This window comes from Bos indicus, chromosome 8 (assembly GCF_029378745.1).
Source record: "Bos indicus isolate NIAB-ARS_2022 breed Sahiwal x Tharparkar chromosome 8, NIAB-ARS_B.indTharparkar_mat_pri_1.0, whole genome shotgun sequence".
NCBI lineage: Eukaryota > Metazoa > Chordata > Mammalia > Artiodactyla > Bovidae > Bos > Bos indicus.
The window spans coordinates 83,382,565-83,405,999 of record NC_091767.1 but is presented as its reverse complement, the minus strand read 5'-3'; the positions used below and the strand labels follow the sequence as shown (position 1 = coordinate 83,405,999).

At 36.4% G+C, this 23,435-nt stretch overlaps 1 protein-coding gene across 1 annotated transcript in view; it reads left to right on the top strand.

Moving 5' to 3' along the window:
- The window catches only part of ZNF782 (zinc finger protein 782), an 89,281-nt gene that overhangs the window by 58,750 nt on the left and 7,096 nt on the right, over positions 1 to 23,435 (top strand). The window contains exon 4 of the mRNA XM_070795128.1: positions 22,601 to 22,696. Coding sequence (XP_070651229.1) covers positions 22,601 to 22,696 — 96 coding nt within the window. The remainder of the gene's footprint in view (positions 1 to 22,600; positions 22,697 to 23,435) is intronic.

The window sequence follows — 23,435 nt, the reverse complement described above, 5'->3', positions numbered from 1 at the left end:
TCTGTTTTCTGGAAGAGACCATGTAGAAGTTTTGTTTATTTTTCTTTAAATGTTTGGGGGAATTCCCTAGCAAAAGCACCAGGACCAGGAGATTTCCTTTTTGGATGTTTTAACTTACAAACTCAGTTTCCTTAATAGTTATAGTACTATTTAAATTGAGTCTATTAGATTTAAAGAGTAGAGTTTCTCATATTATTCTCTTATTTTCATTTTAATATCTGTAGGATCTGTATTTATATCCTTGTTTTATTCATCATGTTGATAATTTGTTCTCTCTCAAATAAAAGTTGTCAGTTTCATTGCTTTTTTCAACCAGCTTCTATCAACCAGCTTTCAACCAACTACAGACTTTTCTCTGTAGTTTTTCTGTTTTTAATTTCACTGATTTCTGCTCCTTATTTTTTTCCTTCTGCTTAAGTTGGGTTGTGGTCTTTTATAGTTTCTGACTGTGAGACTCTTTTAGATGTTTCTTTTCTAATGTAATAATTTAATGATATAAATCTCTCTCTTCACTGTTCTAGCTACATTATATAAATTGTATATAAAGTCACTAAAACATTTTTAATTTATATCTCTTTCTCTGATAGAATCATCACTTACATGATATATGATCTTGAAGAAATGAAATTAAAGTATAACAACTGTTTGCTGTTGTTCAGTCACAAAGTCATGTCCGACTCTTTGCGACCCCGTGGACTGCAGCACATCAGGCTTCCTGTCCGTCACTGTCTCCCAGAGTTTGCTCAAACTCATGTCCATTGAGTTGGTGTTGCCATCCAACCATCTCATCCTCTACCTTCCCCTTCTCCTCCTGCCTTCAATCTTTCCCAGCCTCTGGGTCTTTACTTAATACCTACTATTTGGTGGACCCCTGTACAGTCTTGAAGATATATAACATATCCCCAATTTTCATAGGGTGGTCTGAATACTCAGTCCAGTCATTGAACTAACTAGTAGAGAAGTATTAATAATTATGAACAAAACACAGAGCCTCTCTGCTTTCAGGGAGCATGACATTTTGAGAGGGAAATAAATTATATAAACAAATGTAACTAAATTTGATAGGCATCAGGAAGCAAAAATATGCAATGCAGTTTCTCTAGTAACAGTACTTTAGAGAGCGCCATGAAATCTTTCTATTAAAAAAAGTATGATATGAGGCTTCCTTGGCAGTCCAGTGGTTAAGACTTCATGCTCCCAATGGGACATGGGTTCGATCTCTGGTTAAGGAAATAAGATTCTGTGTGCTTCACAGTGCAGCCTGAAAACTTTTTTTTAATAAAAATTAAAATGTCTGATATTTGTTAGTACGGAATGAAGAATACATCAGGAGAGGTATTCAGTGAACTATGTACTATTTTATAAAGTTTTTTAAATTCAAAAAGAATTATTAAGATAAAGTGATGCTTGAACACATCTCTAAAGAAAGTACAGGAAGAAATGAAATAAGGAAATATAAGTATTCCAAGGAGTATATGGTGTTCTTTCAGTTCAGTTCAGTCACTCAGTTGTGTCCGACTCTTTGCGACCCCATGAATCACAGCACGCCAGGCCTCCCTGTCCATCACCAACTCCCGGAGTTCACTCAAACTCACGTCCATCGAGTCAGTGATGCCATCCAGCCATCTCATCCTCTGTCGTCCCCTTCTCCTCCTGCCCCCAATCCCTCCCAGCATCAGGGTCTTTTCCAGTGAGTCAGCTCTTCGCATGAGGTGGCCAAAGTACTAGAGTTTCAGCTTTAGCATCATTCCTTCCAAAGAACACTCAGGACTGATCTCCTTTAGAATAAATAGACTGGTTGGATCTCCTTGCAGTCCAAGGGACTCTCAAGAGTCTTTTCCAACACCACAGTTCAAAAGCATCAATTCTTCAACATTCAGCTTTCTTCACAGTCCAACTCTCACATCCATACATGACCACAGGAAAAACCATAGCCTTGACTAGACGGACCTTTGTTGGCAAAGTAATGTCTCTGCTTTTGAATATGCTATCTAGGTTGGTCATAACTTTCCTTCCAAGGAGTAAGCGTCTTTTAATTTCATGTCTGCAGTCACAATCTGCAGTGATATTGGATCCCAAAAAAATAAAGTCTGACACTGTTTCCACTGTTTCCCCATCTATTTCCCATGAAGTGATGGGACCAGATGCCATGATCTTAGTTTTCTGAATGTTGAGCTTTAAGCCAACTTTTTCACTCTCCTCTTTCACTTTCATCAAGAGACTTTTTAGTTCCTCTTCACTTTCAGCCATAAGGGTGGTGTCATCTGCATATCTGAGGTTATTGATATTTCTCCTGGCAATCTTGATTCCAGCTTGTGCTTCTTCCAGCCCAGCGTTTCTCATGATGTACTCTGCATAGAAGTTAAATAAGTAGGGTGACAATATACAGCCTTGAAGTACTCCTTTTCCTATTTGGAACCAGTCTGTTGTTCCATGTCCAGTTCTAACTGTTGCTTCCTGACCTGCATACAGGTTTCTCAAGAGGCAGGTCAGGTGCTCTGGTATTCCCATCTCTTTCAGAATTTTCCACAGTTTATTGTGATCCACACAGTCAAAGGTTGCCTGCAATACAGAAGACATGGGTTTGATCTCTGGGTCGGGAAAATCCCCTGGAGAAGGAAATGGCAACAAGAAAGCAAGAAGGCATATGGTATAACATGTGGAAAAGGACCAAGAGAATACATTGAAGCCATATTCTGAAGTTTTTAAGCAATACGTAGACATTAGTGTTTTAAATAAAATAGTAACTCAATCAGATTGTTCCTTTAATAAATGTACATTTTTGAGACTAAAAAAAATTCCAGGTGTATTAGATTTTACATAGCAACTTCATCTCCAGGAATCTATCCTAAAGCTATATCTGCACAGATATAATATAATACATACACAAGGTCATTCATCACAACATAGTTGATAATAGGAATAAAACAACAACAACCCAAACGTTCATCATTGATTGATTGATTTAGATTACATCTACCCACAAATGACTGTTATGCAGCCATAATATAAGAAGAGTTTATACACAGATAAGAAGTAATATTCAGTATATATTAAATGAAAAAGAAGTAGAACAGTGTGCATTAAAAGTTATCTTTTGAGTAAAGAAAGGGAGAGAGGAATATATGCAATTGCTTATATCTTAAAAAATGAAAATACTGGAAGAAAATCAGAAAATAATAAAAATGGGAGGGAGGGGAGTGACTGGAGGGGACAGGAATAAATGTGAGACTTTAATTATACCTTTTTATACAATTTGAATTTTTTAACTACATGAATATTTTACATACTTAAAAAGCTACAGAAAAATTTTAAAGCAGTTTTTGTTAAGTGTGAAAATTTGGAGACTATTTCATACAATTTTGATTAGACATACTTCACCTTGTTCCTTCTCTTAAATACAGCTAAAACCCTAGACATTATATATAAAACAAACATAATACTTTGGACAGTGGGTTAAAAAAACAATCCAGAAACACCAACAGAACAGACAAAAAATAAAATAAAAGCCCAAGTAAAACCTGCTTCCTCTAGACGGGGAAAAGAATAGAGGCGGCATAGAAAAATAGAAAATTTTAGATAGCTGCCCTACCTCAGCTAAAACACCATGGAAAAACTGAAGCCCATCTGCATTAGTAAAGACTGACTTCCATCATTCTGCTCTAACAAGTACCACTCCACCTTTCCAATAGCATGATGACAGAGAAAGCCTGATGGGGAACCAGGACTTTCAGCACTGACTAGCAGCAAAAAGTGGCCCCAGTCCCTCCCTCATGGTGTCTGGTGAGAGGCCAAGTGGAGAACCTGGACTTCAAACCTCATCTGGCAGTAAAAAGCAGTATCTCTCTAGCTTCCATGGTGTCAGAGGCAGCCTACTATAATAGAAGATAAAGAAGATTCACAGTCACATAACATAATGCTTAGAATGTTCAGGATGCAGTTGAAAATATTAACAGTAACAAGTTATAAGGTGAATTAAAGCATATGGATAAGTTAATGACAGCAGTAGCACAAGGGATGGCAAAGATCACAGGGAATAAGCTATTAACAGGTGCCTGCACTAAATTAGAAGTGAATTGTTACAGTGTTACTGTAATACAGACACAGATTACTTTAAAATGTATATTGTAAACACTGGGCAACCACTAGAAAGATTTTAAAAGAAGTGTAAATGATACACTAAGAGAAGAAATGAAATGGATTCATATAAAAAGAATGGCTACAAGAGTAATACACCATGATAACACTAACCAAAAGAAAATGGAAGTAAATATATTAATTTTAGACAAAGTATACTTTAAAACGTGGAAGATTACCAAGAATAGAGAAAATTGTATACTGAAGTCAGTTCTCTAAGAAGACATTAAAGTCCTAAATATTTATGCACCTAACATAAATTCAAATACAGGAGGAAATTCAAATTCAAAATACAGAAGGAAAAAACTGATAGAACTGGAAAGAGAGACAGTTAAATCCACTATTAGAGTTGGAGCCTTAAACTCTATTCTGTCACTATTAATAGATCAAGAAGGCATAAAATTAATAGGGATATAGATGACCTGAACAGTGCTGTCAACCAGTTTGGATACTGATACATACACACATACATATATATGTGTACACACACATACACACACACACACACACACACACACACACACAGACTATTCCAGCTATGAGAGAATACACTTTATTTGCAAGTATACATGAAATATGTATTCCAGTACTTTGTCCACCTATTGTAAAGAACCAACTCATTGGAAAAGATCCTGATGCTGGGAAAGATTGAGCACAGGAGAAAAAGGGGGCAACAGGATGAGATGGTTGGATAGCATCATCGACCCAATGGACATGAGTTTGAGCCAACTCTGGGAGATAGCAAAGGACAGGGAAGCATGGCATGCTGCAGTCCATGGGGTCGCAAAGAGTCAGACATGATTTAGCAACTGAACAACAATGAAACCACAGATACATTGTTAACCAAAATAGAACACATTCTAGGCCAAAAACACACTTCAACAAACTTAAATGTATAGAAATTAAAAGTATATTCTCAGATTACACCAAAAATAAACAAGAAATCACATATAGAAAGATAGCTGGAGTACTCCAAAATATTTGCAAATTAGCCAAAACATTTCTAAATGGTGCATGAGTCAGAAAAAGAGGTTATAAGAGAAAGCTTGAGAATTTTTTAATGGAAAAAAAAAAAAAAACTTGTAGATGCAGCTAAAGCAGTACTCAGAGGTTAGTTTATAGTACTAAGTGCACATAGTAGGAAAAAAGATCTAAGGTCAGTAACCAAAGTGTCCATCTTAGGAAACTAGAAAAAGGAAATTAAACCTAAAGCAAGCAGAAGAAGGAAATAATAACAAAGCAGAAATCAGTGAAATTGAAAATAGGAAAAAAATGAAGAAAAATAAGACAAGTTCTTTAAAACAATCAATAGATTAATCCCTAGCTAGGCTAACAGAGAAAAGAAGAAAGACAAATTACCAATATGAGTTATAAAAGAATAGTTAGCACTACTGATCCCTTAGACACTAAAATATATATAATAAGGGAATACTGCAAACAGTTCTCTGCCCATAAAGTTGATTATTTGAATGAAATAGACCGATTCCTTGAAACACAAATGTCCATATGTACTTGTGATGAAATACCTTGAATAGTTCTATATCTGTGAAAGAATTTTTATTTAGAGTTTAAAACCATCTAAAAAAGAAAGTGCCAGACATAAATGATTTCACCAGTAAATTCTATCAAATTTTTAAGGAATAATACCAATTCTGTACAAACTCTTCCAGAAAAGTAAGCAGCAGGAAAGAATTCCCCACCATTTCATTAGTCCAGTATTAACATACAATGGGAAAACTAGAAGAAAGCTACAGACTTAATATTTCTCATGGACTTAGATCTAAAATCTTTTATAAATATTAAAAAACCAAATACAGCAAATTTGTTTCACTGCAGAAAGGCAGGACTGGTGCTACATGTATAAACCAATAAATGTAAGTCACAGTAACAGACAGTAAGAAATACTGTGTGATCATAGCAATGGAAATTTTTTTAAATTTCCAAGGCATTTGTATATTTGCATCCCCCACAATATCATGTTGAAATCCCAGCCTTCAAAGTATTTAAAGGTGGGGCCACTTGGCAGTTATTTGGTCATGAGGCCAAAACTATCATAAATGGGATCAGTGTCCTTAGAAAAGGAACCCCAGAGAGCTTACTCACCATTCTATCATATGAGGATACCTCAAGAAATCAGCCATCTCTGAACCAGGAAATGGGTCCTCATCACACAGCGAATTTATTGGCACCTGGATCTTGGACTTCCCAGCCTCCAGAACTATAAGAAATAAATGTTTGTTGTTTATAGACCACGCAGTTTATGGAATTGTTACAGCAGCCTGAATACTAAGACACAATTCATTGCGAAAAAAGTAAAGAATCACTCTTAGAAAATTAGGAATATAAGAATATGACCCATTAAAGGATGTATATGAAAGATCTAATGCTAACAACATACTTGTTGTGGGAGATAGAATACTTTCCCTCTAAGTTAGAAAATAAGGTAAGGATCAATTTCTTATCAGTATTATTTAGTGCCTACTAGAACTCCTTACTAGTAAAGTAAGGTTAAGAAAAGGGGGAAGAAAGTATATAGATTGAAAAGGAACAAATAAAACTGCATTTATTCACACATGACATTTCCTATAGAAAACCCCCCAAAATATACCAAAACATTCCTGGAAATAATAAGCAAATATAACAACTTTACAGGATCCACGATCTATTTGTAAAAGTTATTTCTGTCCTGTATATTAAAAATGAACAATTGAAACTTAAGTACAAAAAATAATAATAATTGTGTTAAAAAGAGGAAGTCAGATCAGAACAGTCGCTCAGTTGTGTCCGACTCTACGACCCCATGAATCACAGCACGCCAGGCCTCCCTGTCCATCACCAAGTCCCGGAGTTCACTCAAACTCATGTCCATTGAGTCAGTGATGCCATCCAGCCATCTCATCCTCTGTCGTCCCCTTCTCCTCCTGCCCCCAATCCCTCCCAGCATCAGAGTCTTTTCCAATGAGTCAACTCTTTGCATGAGGTGGCCAAAGTACTGGAGTTTCAGCTTTAGCATCATTCCTTCCAAAGAAATCCCAGGGCTGATCTGCTTCAGAGTGGACCAGTTGGATCTCCTTGCAGTCCAAGGGACTCTCAAGAGTCTTCTCCAACACCACAGTTCAAAAGCATCAATTCTTTGGCGCTCAGCCTTCTTCATAGTCCAACTCTCACATCCATACATGACCACAGGAAAAACCATAGCCTTGACTAGACGAACCTTTGTTGGCAAAGTAATGTCTCTGCTTTTGAATATGCTATCTAGGTTGGTCGTAACTTTCCTTCCAAAAAGAGGAAGTACTTAAGGATAAATCTACAAAATATGTTTGCAGAAAACTACAAGACGCAGATGAAAGAAATTGAACAATATCCAAATAATGGAGAGATGTTTTTTATTTATGGATTGGACAACTTAAGATATCAGTTCTCTCTGCTATCTTGATCTATAGATTCAAGGCAGTATCTGTCTTGATTACAGGAAATTTTTATCAGTAAACTGATTCTAAGATTTATATGGAAAATCAAGGGATCTACAATAGCCAAAATGAATCTGATAACAGAGATGATATTTCCTGATTTCAAGGTATATAATATTGGTGAAAGAATACTCTTGTTATTGAGTGGAACAGAATGGAAACTTGAGTAGATATACACAAACATAATAAAGTGAATTTTGAAAAAGTTCAAAGGCAATTCAATGGAGAATGTATAACCTTTCATCAAGTAGTGCCAGAACAATTGAATGTCCATATGTTATAGAAACAACAACCTCAAATTCAGGCCTCATATCTTACCCAAAAATAAGCTTAATATAGATCATAGGCATAAGTGTAAAATGCAAAACAGAACCATCTAGAAGCCAAAAACATAGAGTATCTGAGAACTAGGATTGTCAATACATTTTTACATACACCACCAAAAGAAGATTTATGAAAGAAAAAAATTGATATGTTGGACTTCATTATAATTTTAAAATGGTGCTCTGAAAGACACCATTAAGAGAATGAAAACAAAAACCATGGACTGGAAGAAAATTTGTTAATTGTACTGTTACTCAGGAATTATACAGAATATACAAAGAGCTCTTAAAATTGAATAGTAAGAGATAATGATGTCAGTAAAATAGTGAGCTAGAAAACTCCAAGCTCTCATTCCCCCGTAGAAACAATGTTTTAAAAGTTTGTCAGAACTCTGAATAGTGAAGTTTTATAGTTAAGCAACTAAACAAATACACGATCAAGAAAAGGTCATCTACAAAATGGTAGAAAATTCTTTAGTGTTTTTACTCATCTTTGTCCCACACACTGCTGAGTACAGTGATGGTCTTGGTCTTGAGCAGATGGCTTCCCAGTTCCCAGGTCCTTCCTCAAACCAGAAAATTTACAAATTAATTTGCAAATTATTTTGTATGTCTGTTCTGACCTATCGTGGGGGATACCTAAAGGGTTAACTCAAGGTGTTCATCTGTTTCACATAATACAGAGTACGGGCAGGAAAAGTGACAAGACATGCTCGTAAAAGACACAAAGCAGACTACAAGTCCATAGATGCCTGGGGCAAGAGATTATGAGTGGAGATATACAATAGGCCATGTAAGACAAAGAGGATAAGCTGGGGAAAGATTCTTGAAAATTAGGACACTCAAAAGTAGCCAAAAACATAGGTGAATTTAAAAAGCCATTGACTTGCCTGGGCAAGACACATACTCAGAATCTAAGACTGGAGAAGACCTTAAGCTTCCACCACAGTCTGACTTCTGGCATAAAACAAACCTAGGTAAGTGGTGACGGAGTGCCACAGAATAGATCCAGTTTGCAGATAGGGAGAGGTGGTTCTCTCATTTTTGTGTTGTTTGTTTTGGGCAGTTTTTTATTTTTTAGCTTCTATCAAGGAATTCCATCAAAATATCAGCTAAATGTGAACCGAAGGAATGGAGAGTTTGGTGATCCACACAGTACAAGCAATTGACTGTACAAAAAAATAGTTTGGGTAAGTCTCAAGACACTTGGACTACTACAGCCTCCAACAGTCAAAAAAATAATAATATTAGCAAACCCTGGAAAAGAGGAAAATCTGATTTCCAGAGTTGACACATTTTAATAATCAAATGCCCTATTTTCAATGAAACATCACAAAGTATACAGAGGAATGGGAAAACATGCCTCATTGAAGGGAACAAAAGTCTTTGACAGGAAAAACCACCCTTGAGGAACCCAGACATTAAATTTTCTGGAGAAGTACTTTAAGCTAACTGTCTTAAATATGACCAAAAAGCAAAGAGAAAACATGGAAAAGATCTAAAGGACATTAGGAAAACAACATATGGATAAAATTAGAACAGCAAAAAAAAAAAGGAAAAATTAAAAGGAACAAAACAGAAATTCTGCAGTTGAAAATTTTTCTGAAATGCAAAATTCACTATAGGACTTCAACAAGAGACAGAAAGACAGAAAAAGAGCTACAAGATAGGACAATTGAATTTACCTAATCTGAGAATCACAAAGGAACAAGAATGAGGAAAAGTGAACAGACCAAAAGACTTTCGGGGTACCATCAAGAGGAAAAATGAATGCATAGTGTGAGTCCCAAAAGAGAAGAAAGAAAAAGGAATAAAAAGTTACTTGAAAAAATAATGGCTAAAAATTCCAAACTTGATGAAATACATGAATCTATAAATCCAACAAGTTCAATGAACTCCAAGTGTAAGCCCCAAAAGACCCAAACTGAGAAACATACTCTGTCAAAATATATACAGAGAATCTTAAAAGCGGTGAGAAAAGTGACTCATCACATGCATGGGACCCTGAGCACAATTATCTCCCTATTCCCCCCAGAAACTTTGGAGAACAGAAGGCAGTGGGATAATGTATGCTGAAAGAAATGAACTGTCAAGTGAGAATTCTATATCCATAGGAAATGGCAACCCACTCCAGTGTTCTTGCCTGGAGAATCCCAGGGACGGCTGAGCCTGGTGGGCTGCCATCTATGGGGTTGCACAGAGTCGGACACGACTGAAGCGACCTAGCAGCAGCAGCAGCAAGATAGTGCTTTAAAATTGAGGGAGAAATTAAGAAATTCTAAGAAAATTAGAGGGAGTTCATTACCACTGGAGGTGCCCTTAAGGAATGTTAAAGGAAGTCCGTCAGGTTGAAATGAAAGGATGTTAGATGGTGACTGGCATCTAAAATCTCCAGTAAAGCCCAAGGTATGGACAAATAGAAAAGCCAGTTTTAGTTTTAACTTTGGTGTGTTGCTTCACTTTTTATATTCTGCAAAACTAACAAATAAATAAAAATGATTATGAATCTATATTATTGGGCTCACAGTGTAAACAGATGTAATTTGTGAGATGAGTAGCATAAACGTAGAGGACAGAAGTGTAAGAGCTTTCATATGATTGACGTCAGGATGACATCGATTTAAATTAAATTCTTATAACTATGTATATAACCCCTGTGATAACCAAAAAAAAAATCTACAGAATATACATAAACAAATGAGACAAATCAAAATTTATCAGAACAAAACAATCAGCTAAACACAAATGGTGCTAGTCATGGAGAAAATGAGGGCAAAAAAACTATAATATATACCAAAAGCCGGTGGCAAAGTGGCTGAAGTAAGTCATTCCTTGTCAGTAAATACGTCAAGTGTAAATGGATTAAACTGTATCAAAAGAGAGAGATTGTTAGAATTTTAAAAATGAACCAATTTTATGCTGTCTTATAAGAGACTTAATTTAGATCTAAAAACACACTTAGGTTGAAAATGAAAGATGGGAAAAGATATTCTATGCAAATAGTAACCAAAAGACAGTAGAGGAGGCTATTCTATTAATAGACAAAATAGACTTGGAGTCAGAAACTGTTACAAGAGGGAAAAAAAAAAGAACATTATATATTGACAAAAGGGTCAGTCCACAAAAAAAAAAAAGAAATGCATAAGCATATATGTATCAAACATCAGAGTCTCAAAATATATGAAGCAAACACTGACAATTGAAGGGAGAAGCATATGATTCTACAGTAATGAACACTTCTGTATTCCACTTTCAATAATGGATTAAACAACCAGAGAAAGATTAAATAAAGGACTTGAACATCATAAAACAACTGAACCTAACAGAGAAGACTCCACCCAAGTTCAGTAAACTACATATTTTTTTCTGATGTGCACGTGGATCATTCTCTAAAATAGACCACAAAACAAGTTTTAACACATTCTAAAAGACTGAAATCATATGTAGTGTCTATTCCAAACACAATAAATCATTAACAGAAAATGGAATGTCATAAATATATAGAAAATAGAAAGTGAAGTCACTCAGTCGTGTCTGACTCTTTGCAGCCTCATGGACTGTAGCCCACCAGGCTCCTCCGTCCATGGGATTTTCCAGGCAAGAATACTAGAGTGGGTTCCTATTTCCTTCTCCAGGGGATCTTCCCGACCCAGGGACTGAACCCGGGTTTCCCTCATTGCAGGCAGACGCTTGACTGTCTGAGCCACCAGGGAAGCATATAGAAAATAGCATGCTCTTAACCAGTGAGTGAAGAAATCACGAGAGAAATTAGAAAATATCTTGAGACAGTAAAAATATAAATACAGTATACCAAAACTCATGGGATATGGTGAAAGTAACACTAAGGTGGGAATTTATACCTGTAAACACATATATCAAACAAGAAAAAAGCTCTAAAATCAATGACCTGACTTTACACCTTAAGGAAGTAGAGACCAAAGAACAAACTAAACCTAAAGTTAGCAGAAAGAAGAAGATATTATAATACAGATTAGAAAAGAGATAAATAAATGGATAAACAAGAAATCAGTGAAACCAAAAGTTAGTTCTTTGACAAAGAAGCAAAATTCACAAACCTTAGCTAGATGAATAAGAAAAAAAAAGAAGGCTCAAATTACCTAAATCAGAAATGAAATTGGGGCAATATTACCAATTCCACAGAAATAAAATATTTATGAAAATACTATGAGTAATTATATGACAGCAGATTGGACAACCTAGACGAAATGGTCAAATTCCTAGAAACCCTTTGTCTTCCAAAACAAAATTATAAAGAAATAGAAAATAACATAGATCTATATGTAGTTTCTAGTATAATTTTCCAATTAAGAGAAACCAAAGTTCCTTGGAGAAATGGCTGGTTCTAGAGCTGGAACATGGAACATGCAAGATGAGTATGTAAGAACATAAGGAAATACTCAAAAAACAGAATGATGGCGGTATGTCAAAGACCATAGGAGCCTAACCGAAAGACCTTGCAATAGCTAAAGCGGCAACAATTTGAACAATAAAATGATAAATAATAAAATAGTGTTGGTTTATAACTCAAAGTATAAATTACTTATGAGTCCATACTAGTAAGTGTGGATGATTAATACAATTAATCATACAGATAAGTATGATTAAGTAAGTAAATGGGAGAGAACCGTAAAATCTCCAACACAGAATTACTAACAATATAGTTACTGTACCTTCAAGGAAGTGGAGCAAAATTTCCCACCACTTGCTTCCCTTGTGGTTCAGTTGGTAAAGAATCCACTTGCAATGTGGGAGACCAGGGTTTGATCCCTGGGTTGGGAAGATCCCCTGGAGAAGGAAATGACTACCCACTCCAGTATTCTGGCCTGGAAAATTCCAAGGATTGTAAAGTCCATGGGGTTGCAAAGAGTCGGACATGATTGAGTGACTTTCACTTTAGTGGGTTTTGCCTAGTGACTTTCTTCTCAGAGTACAATATAGGGACTTAGCTGATAGTCTGATGTTTAAGACTCCCCACTTCCACTGAAGAGGGCACAGGTTCAATCCCTGGTCAGAAAAAAGATCCTGCATGCCACTCTGCATGCTAAAAATTAATAATAATAATGATAATAAAGAATATGTATCGGGTGAGGTTGGGAAGTAACTACATTGGAGAATCCTGATATAATTTTAACCAGGTTATCATCATTGATTAATCATATTGATAGCATGTACCCTTGATTTGGTGGGGTAAGAATGACAGTCATTTTACCTCTGTGGTCCTTCTCCCAGAAACACAACACCATTTTTAACTATGAGAGAAACACCAGACAAACCAAAACTGAAGCCTTCTTACAATGTCCTCTAAACTGTCAAGATTATATTTTAAAAAATGATTACTTATACTCCAGAGGAGGCTAAAGAGACAAGATAACCAAATATAATGTGGTATCCTGGATGCAATTATGGAACAGGAAAAGAAAAATGATTAGGTTAAAAAACAAGGAAATCTGAATAAAGTATAGATTTTACTTAATAATAGTGTATCATTATTATATTAATAGGTACGTCAAACATGCTAGTGATAAAGAATGTTAACAGTAGGGTAAGTTGGATACAAGTTATACAAGAATTCTCCTTTCTCTCTTTGCCATTTTTCTGTTAATTTAAAAGTATTCTTAAATAAGACATGTATGGGGGGGGGGGGGGACCTCCTCAAGGCATGAGTACAGCAGAATGGAGAGGAAAGGGAGAGGGGAATCACTGCACGACAGAACAATATAAATGGCTCAGTCATTACAGAGAAAAAAAATAGAATACAGATAAGCAGAACATCTCTAAGGGAAGGTGCATTATTTGGGCAATCTGATTGTTGCTGCTAATGCTGTGGTTTTAAAAAGTGAATCCAAAATTAGAATAAGCTCACTTTGAGTAGAATTTAATATGTGAGTTTTTAACTTATATGCAGAGTACATCTTGCAAAATGCTGGGCTGGATGACTCACAAGCTGGAATCAAGGTAGCTGGAAGAAAACAACCTCAGGTATGCAGATGATACCATTCTAATGACAGAGAGCAAGGAGGAACTAAAGAGCTGAGGATGATGAGGGTGATGAAAAAGCTGGCTTGAAACTCCACATTCAAAAACTAAGATCATGGCATCTGGTCCTATCACTTCATGGTAAATAGGTGGAGAAAAAGTGGAAACTAGTGACAGATTTTATTTTCTTGGGCTCCAAAATCTCTGCGGAGAATGACTGCAGCCATTGCTCCTTGAAGAAAAACTAGGACAAACCTGGACATCATATTAAAAAGCAGAGATGTCACTTTGCTGACAAAAGTCCATATAGTCCAAGTTATGGTTTTTCCAGCAGTTCTGTATGGATGTGAGAGTCGAACCATAAAGAAGGCTGAGTGTCAAAGAATTGATGCTTTCAAATTTTGGTTCTGGAGAAAACTCTTGAGAGTCTCTTGGACAGCAAGATAAAGCCAGTCGATCTAAAGGAAATCAACCCTAAATATTCATTGAAAGGACTGATGCTGGAACTGAAGCTCCAGGACTTTGGCCACCTGATATGAAGAGCTGACTCACTGGAAATAACTGTGATGCTGGGAAATAATGAGAGCAGGAGAAGAAGGGGGCAACAGAGGATGAGATCGTTTGATGGCATCACCAACTCAGTGGACATGAGTTTGGGCAAACCTAGGGAGATAGTGAAGGACAGGGAAGCCTGGTGTGCTGCAGTTCATGGGGTCACAAAGATTCAGACAAATCTTAACAACTGAACATTAACAAGAATAAAAAAGTGTGGTCTAAATTTCAGTTCCATCCTCTTCACTTAATTCTATTTTGTTAATATATCAGAAAGGTAATCTGAAGTTTGGTACAAGGGTAAAGATTTCCAAATTAAGTGACAAGAAGCATTAACTCTGAGTTGCAATGTAGAAACAAAGCTGGCATATCTGTTGTAAATACATGAAAACAGTAAATTCAGAAGTGGAAAGATATTTAAAGTTTAACCAAAACCTAAAGCTAGATTTCTTTCTCTTTAGATATTGAGACATAAAATGCATCTGTTGGTTCTTTTGAAGTTTGGGCTTATGAAGATCTTCTGTCAGGCTTCCCAGCCTGGGGATCCAACAGAGGGACTGGGAATCCCCAGGGAATCTGAACTTGAAGGCCAGTGGGATTTGATTATAAGACTTCCACAGGACTGGGGGAAACAGACTCCAGGCTTGGAGGGCACCAGCAAAATCTTGCATACACAAAGACTCAGAGGAAAGGATCTGTGACCCCACAGGAGACTGAACCAAAACTACCTGCTGGTGTTGGAAGGTCTCCTGTGTAGGCATGGATTGGCAGGCGCTCACCACAGGGATGGGGGCACTGGCAGCAGCAGTCTGGGAAGGTCCCCCTTGGTGCAAACCCTCTTGGAAGTTGCCATTAGCCCTACTAAAGAGCCCATATACCCAAGGCCTGGGTAGCTTCAGGCCAAAAAACTACCAGGGAGGGAGCACAACCCCACTCATCAGCAGGTACTTGAATTAAAGCTTTATTGAGCATGGCCCTGCCGAACAGAGCAAGACCCAGTTTTTCCCCACTGCCAGTGCCTCCTATCAGGAAGCTTACACAAGCTTTTTAACCTCCATCAGAGGGCAGACAGAAGAAGCAAAAATAACCACAGTCCCACAGTTACTAAAACAAAAGCCACATTACAGAAACTTAATTAGCTTGGAAAAGCAGAAAGTTATGTCCTAGATGAAGGGACAAGATAAAACCTCAGAAAAAAACAACTACATGAAGTGGAGATAGGCAACATTCCAGAAAATAATTCAGAATAATGATACTGAAGATGATTGAGGGTCTTGGAAAAAGAATGGAGGCAAAGATTGAGAAGATGCAAGAAATGTTTACCAAAGACCTAGGAGGACAAAGAACAAACAGGGATGAATAATACACTAGAAGAAATCAATAGGAGAATAACTGAGGCAAAAGAACAGATAAGTGGCCTGGAGGACAGAATGGTGGAAATCACTGCCGCAGAACAGAATATAGAAAAAAGAGAATGAAAAGAAATGAAGACAGCCTATTTTAAATAATAGGCTGGGACAGACCTCTGGGACAACATTAAATGCACCAACATTTGCATTACAAGGGTCCCAGAAGGAGAAGAGGGAGAGGAAAAGGACCTGAAAAAATATTTGAAGAGATAATAGCTGAAAACTTCCCTAATATGGGAAAGGAAATAGGCAACCAAGTCCAGGAAGCAGAGAGAGCCCCAGGCTGGATAAACACAAGGAGGAACACACTGAGACACATAGTAATCAAACTGACACAAATTAAAGGCAGAGATAAAATATTAAAACCAACTAGGGAAAAACGACAACATAAAAGCTCCCATCAGGCTATCAGCTGATTTCTCAACAGAAACTCTACCAGAAGGGAATGACATGATATATTTAAAGTGATGAAATGGGAAAACCTACAACTAAGAATACTCTACCCAGAAAGAGTCTTCTTCAGATTTGTTGAACAAATCAAAAGCTTTCCAGATAAGCAAAAGTTAAGAGAATTCAGCACCACCAAACCAGCTTTACAACAAATGCTAAAGGAACTTCTCTAGGCAGAAAACAAGAAAAGAAAAAGACCTACCTACAGAATATAAACCCCAAACAATTAAGAAAACAGTAATAGGATCATACATATCAATAATTAGCTTAAATGTAAATGGATTAAGTACCCAACCAAAAGATATATAGACTAACTGAACAGATGAAAACATGTGCATGTATCCAGTTCCACTTAACCACATGACTCTACTTGATCCCCCCAGATTGTATATAATTATTTTATATTGTCAGGTTAATCATATTCCCATTATGACTTGCAACTGTAATTATCTTTTTGTCTATTGATTGTGAAAACTGATAAACATCTTTCTCTATTGTGATTATGTAACTGTAGCAATACCATTGTATCATCATTGGTCAACAGAAAAATGATAGAATTCTATATCACCAAAAGTACCATTTAATAGAAAAACCTGTAATCACTTTTTACAATTCAGATGCATAAAATTCAGAATTATCTTGGAATTTTTTGAAAATGCCCAGGTTTTGATTTTTTTTTTCACCAGAGCTCCAGATATGTTTCTAATGAGTAGCCATGTTTAAAGACTGCTGGAATATATGAAGATCTTTTTTGATGTTCTTTCTCAAGCCTTTATCAAGCATAGTAGAAACGCTCTTGTATACACATATATAAATAATATGTATAATATATATATATATTTTAGAAAACCTATGAATTTTTATAACTAAAAAGTTTATGGCATTTTTATTGTACTTGTTTGACTTAGTATAAATAGAATGTTAGATTTCTAACTTAAATAGATATGCAACAAGCAACAAAAGTTTACTGTATAGCACAGGAAGCTATGGTCAATATCTTATAATAACCTATGCTGCTAAGTCACTTCAGTCGTGTCTGACTCTGTGCGACCCCGTAGATGGCAGCCTACCAGGCTCTGCCATCCCTGGGATTCTCCAGGCAAGAACACTGGAGTGGGTTGCCATGTCCTTCTCCAATGCATGAAAGTGAAAAGTGAAAGGGAAGTCGCTCAGTCGTGTCTGACTCTTTGCGACCCTGTGGACTGAAGCCTACCAGGCTCCTCCATCCATGGGATTTTCCAGGCAAGAGTACTGGAGTGGGTAGCCATTGCCTTCTCCATATAATAACCTATAATGGATAATAATTTCAAAAATAATATATGCGTATATGTATGAATCACAAAAAGAATTCTACTTTTTGAAATTTAGTAATGTTTATCTTTTTGCCAGTTTTTCTAAATGTCCTATGGACATCTAATAACAATGTATGAGATACAAAATTTTAAATATATTTGTATAAGATATGAGTACTATAAATAGAAATCTATTATATTTAAATTATTAATGACCTCATTCAAGGTGCTTCTATTATTTTTTCTGCAATTGATAAAATATTCTCAGAGAAATGTTATTATGTCTTACAATGATTATATATTTTTTGCTTTCCCTTATATTTCTTATTTTTGTTTTATGTATGTTTGTTTCTTGGTTGTTAGGTATCTAATGGTTTATGATGTCTATCTTCTTTGAGAGTTGTATCTTTTATTAATAAAATATTCATCTTTGTTTCATTTTAAGAGAAAAAAAGACGATTTGGTACTGACACAAAAACAAATATAGATCAGTGGAACAGGATAGAAAGCCCAGAAATAAACCCATGCACCTGTGGTCACCTAATCTATGACATATGAGGCAAGACTAAACAATAGCAAAAAGGCAGTCTCTTCAATAAGTGGTACTGGGAAGACTGGACAGTTACATGTAAAAGAATGAAATTAGAACATTCCCTAACACCATCTACAAAAATAAACTCAGAATGGATTAAGGACCTAAATGTAAGACTGGACCCTATAAAACTCTAAGAGGAAAACATAAGAACACTCTTTGAAGGAAATGGCAACCTACTCCAGTATCCTTGCCTGGAAAAATCTCATGGACAGAGGAGCCTGGTGGACTGCAGTCTGTGGGGTCGCAAAGAGTCAGGCACAACTGAGCGACTAACACTCACTTACCTACTTGACATAAATCAGAGCAAGATGTTTTTTGACCCACCTCCCAGAGTAATGAAAATAAAAATAAACAAGTGGGACCTAGTTAAAAGCTTTTGCAGAACAAAGGAAACCACAAACAAGACATAAAGACAACCCTCAGAATGGGGAAAAATATTTGCAAACAAAACAACTGACAAAGGGTCAATCTCCAAAATATAAATAATTTTAACTTACATAGTAAAAAAGATCATGCAGTTGACAGTGTAAACACAGGAAACAAATCAATCATTTGTGGGTAGGTAAGCCAAAGAATGCTTAAACTACCACAAAATTGCACTCATCTCACATGCTAGTAAAGTATGCTTAAAATTCTCCAAGCCAGGCTTCAGCAATACGTGAACTTCCAGATGTTCAAGCTGGTTTTAGAAAAGGCAGAGGAACCAGAGATCATATTGCCAACATTTGTTGGATCATTGAAACAGGAAAGGAGTACCAGAAAAACATCTGCTTTATTGACTAAGCCTCTAACTGTGTAGATCACAGCAAACTGAAAAATTCTTCAAGAGATGGGAATACCAGACCACCTGACCTGACTCCTGAGAAATCTGTATGCAGGTCAAGAAACAACAGTTAGAACTGGACATGGAACAACAGACTGGTTCCAAATAGGAAAAGGAGTATGTCAAGGCTGTATATTGTCACCCTGCTTATTTAACTTATATGCAGAGTACATAATGCGAAATGTCGGGCTGGATGAAGCACAAGCTGGAATCAAGATTGCCAGGAGAAATATCAATAATCTCAGATATGCAGATGACACCACCCTGATGGCAGAAAGCAAAGAAGAACTAAAGGGCCTCTTGATGAAAGTGAAAGAGGAGAGTGAAAAAGTTGGCTTAAAACTCAACATTCAGAAAACAAAGATCATGGCATCCGGTCCCATCACTTCATGGCAAATAGATGGGGAAACAATGGAAACAGTGAGAAACTTTATTTTGGGGGCTCCAAAATCACTGCAGATGGTGACTGAAGCCATAAAATTAAAAGACACTTGCTCCTTTGAATAAAAGCTATGACCAACCTAGACAACATATTAAAAAGCAGAGACATTACTATTGCCAACAAAGGTCCATCTAGTCCAAGCTATGGTTTTTCCATTAGTCATGTATGGATGTGAGAGTTGGACTATAAAGAAAGCTGAGTGCCGAAGAATTGATGCTCTTGAACTGTGGTGTTGGAGAAAACTCTTGAGAGTCCCTTGGACTGCAAGGAGATCAAACCAGTCAATCCTAAAGGAGATCAGTCCTGGTTGTTCATTGGAAGGACTGATGCTAAAGCTGAAGCTCCAATACTTTGGCCACCTGATGCTAAGAACTGACTCATTGGAAAAGACCCTTGTGCTGGGAAAGATTGAAGGCGGGAGAAGGAGATGACGGAGGATGAGGTGGTTGGATGGCATCACCAACTCAATGGACATGAGTTTGAGCAAGCTTCAGGTGTTGGTGATGGACAGGGAAGCCTGGCATGCTGCAGTCCTTGGGGTCGCAGAGTTGGACACAACTGAGCAACTGAACTGAACTGAACTGAACTTATAATAAATATTGGTAAATTTCTCAGCAACTCTGCATGCCTCATCTACATAAGTTTAAAATCCCCAATATTCCTAACTCTCACTATTTCCCATCTCCTACAGTACATTATTGTTGTTTTAAAACACAATTTACTATTTTTAAGAGTTCTGAAAATGATAAAAGTTTATTTTATTTTTATCCACTTGTGTCCAGATTATGGTGCTCTTTTTTTTCTATATATTAATCCAGATTTCCACCTGATCTCATTTTTCTTCTAGCTGAAGAATTTCTTTCAGAGAATTAACTTTCCTGTAATACATATCAGTTGGTGATAAAGTCTTTCAATTTTTATTTGTTTGAAAATGCCTTATATTAGTCATGTATAAAATTCTAGGCGGGCTTTTTTCTTTCAGTACTTTAAAATTGTTACTTCATAGTCTTCTGACGTATGATTTGTGACAAAAAGTAGGCATCCATTCTTTTTTCTTCTTCCATACATATTATGTCTTTTTCTATTCAACATTTTCTTTTTATCTGTGACTTTAGCAATTTAATTATAATGTATCTTGGTATGGTGTTCTTCATGTTTCTTCTCCTTGGCGTTTATTTAGCTTCTTAGGTCCATGGATTTATACACTTCTTGGGTTTCCCTTGTGGCTCAGCTGGTAAAGAATCTGCCTCTAATGCGGAAGACCTTGGTTCAATCCCTGGGTTGTGAAGATCCCTTGGAGAAGGGAAAGGCTACCCATTTCAGTATTCTGGCCTAGAGAATTCCATGGACTGTATAGTCCATGGGGTTGCAAAGAGTCAGACACAACTGAGCGACTTTCACTTTGACTTTGCTTTCAAAAATCTAACTTTTGCCCATTATTGCTTTTTCCATTCTCTCTTTGTTCCTTCTGAAATACTAGTTACCCATATTAGACAACTTTATCCCATAGGTCAGAAATAACTGTTTATTATTTTCTAGTCTGTATTCACTGTGGGTTTCTTCTTTCATAGTTTTTAACCTTAAAGTTATCCATTGTGCCTTTTGTCATTTAACCTTCCATATGTAGTGTGTGTGTGTGTGTGTGTGTGTGTGTGTATACTATTATTAATCTTATCCATTTTTTTTTTTGTTTCTTGTTTGGTTGATTTGTTTACTCATTTCAGATATTTTTCATATTGAGAATTCCAGTTAGGAACTTTTTTTAATAAATTCTCTTATCATATTCTTGAACATATGGAGTATTTTTACTGTTTTAATGGCCTTGACTATTAATTTTATGTGTCATTTCTTACTCTGTGGCTTACTGATTCATTTTTCTTCTTGATTACAATAATATATCCCTTTTATTCATATTAAGTAATTTTTTATCGAGGGCTAGATGTTACAGATTTTATGTTGTTAAGTGGTAGTTTTGCTGTATTGTCTGAAATCTTCTGGGCCCTTTCCTAGGATGAATTTAAATTACTTGGAATTACTTTAATCCTTTTAAGGTTTGCTTTAAGTTTTGTTATATTGGATTCAGAACTCATTTTACTCTCAGACTCATTTGGCCCCTCTACCAAGGCAATAAATGCCCTTCTGGTTACTGTATCCAATTGGCCATGGGTTAGGAAGTTTTATACCTCTCTGTGTGCTTTGTGAAATTTCAGCCTACGCTTTTCCACTGGTTTTTCCCCAACCTCAAGTGTTTTCCTTACATTTTCAAAAGTTAGTACTCAGGAGACCCTTCTGCAGATCAGACAAAGACTCTGTATCTTTCTTCTCTTGTATTTTCTCTTACAAATCCTATTTGTCATGACTTTCTTGAGGTCCAATTCTATTGCCTTAACTTAGTGAGTCCACCAAGCGGTTTTGGTGGTCTCTTTTTGTTTAGGGTTGAAAACTCTCTAAGCAATAAGCTTTGGTAATCACAGGGCTCACCTCATTTGTTTCTCTGTTCTCAAGTATCACTGTCTGTACTGCCTGTTTTCTAAAGTCTAAAACCCATTTCATACACTTTGTATGGTTTGTTTAGATGTCTGATATGGAGGTGTGTGTGTGTGTTTGTGTGTGTGTGTGGTTGCTTCAGTCGTGTCCAACTCTGTGATCCCATGGACTGTAGCCCACCAGGCTCTTCAGTCCATGGGATTCTCCAGGCAAGAATAGTTGAGTGGATTACCATGCCCACCTAGGGATGTAACCCGCATTGCCTACATTAGCAGGCAGGTTCTTTACCACTAGCACCACCTGAGAAGCCCTCAGGGAGAGGTAAATTGGTTCTTCTACTCCATTATGGCTGGCTATAGAGTCAGTCCTGATGAAATCTTGTTTAAGGAACAGACATTGACAATTTTAGAACTTAATGTTATTTAGGCTTGTGACTTACGGGTTTAAGAAGAGTGATCCCTTATAAGTATAAGAAAATGGTTTTTGCTATCATTCCCTCCACCAAAAAAAAATTCTAGCAAGCACCCTCAATGTGCCATTTCTGAAGCTGTACCTTTCTTCACATTCAGAAACAATGAAACCTATGCAGCTAACTCAAGTGCTAAAGTATTTCCCATTTACAGGGTACTGCTTTACAAAGCCAGAACTGATCTTCATGTTGGAACAAGGAGAAGATCCATGGTTATTAGAGAAAGAATTTATAAACAGAAGTTCCCCAGGTGAGTTACTGAATACTGGCAGAAGGCATCCAAGAAAATTAGATCCAAAGTGATCACCTAGATAGAAGTCAGCAGTTTGAAATGTTTTTCAGCACTCTCCTATTAGAGGTCTTTACATTTGAAATTTTAGAAATAATAAATCTAATAAAATGTGAGAAGGGGACAACTAAAAGCAATGGAATGTAAGCATGTTGATATTCTCATCTTTAGAAGATGGGAGCTAAGTATACCCTTTGAAACTGAAAAATTAAGTAATGGATGCATATTTAACAGTAAAAAGGTAAAAACTAAGAAAAGTTAATAAACTGAAATTGGGAGTAACAGAGCAGAAGAGAGAAATAAATTAATTTTATCATTATATAATAAATTACTAGATACAATCAAAATTAATAGATGATTAAGAAATTGTATAGTTAGAAAGGATGAAGACTAGAGCAAAGTTCAACCCTCCTAATTGTTAAAAGTTATTTACATTTGACAGACTAAAGAAAACAGACCTATTAGTAGAGAAGTTTCTTATAAATACTATATCAGGGTCCTCAGGATCATCATCAGGTTTATTAATTCACCTGGAGGACTCAGCACACAGGCATACTCGTAACTAAGATTTATACTGTGAAATCATGCAGAGCAAAATCAGTAAAGAGAACAGATGTATGGGGCAAAGTCAGTAGAAAACCAGTTATGACAACTCGTGTGAAATATCTACCTGGAAAGTTCATTTGCAATGAAGAGTCTG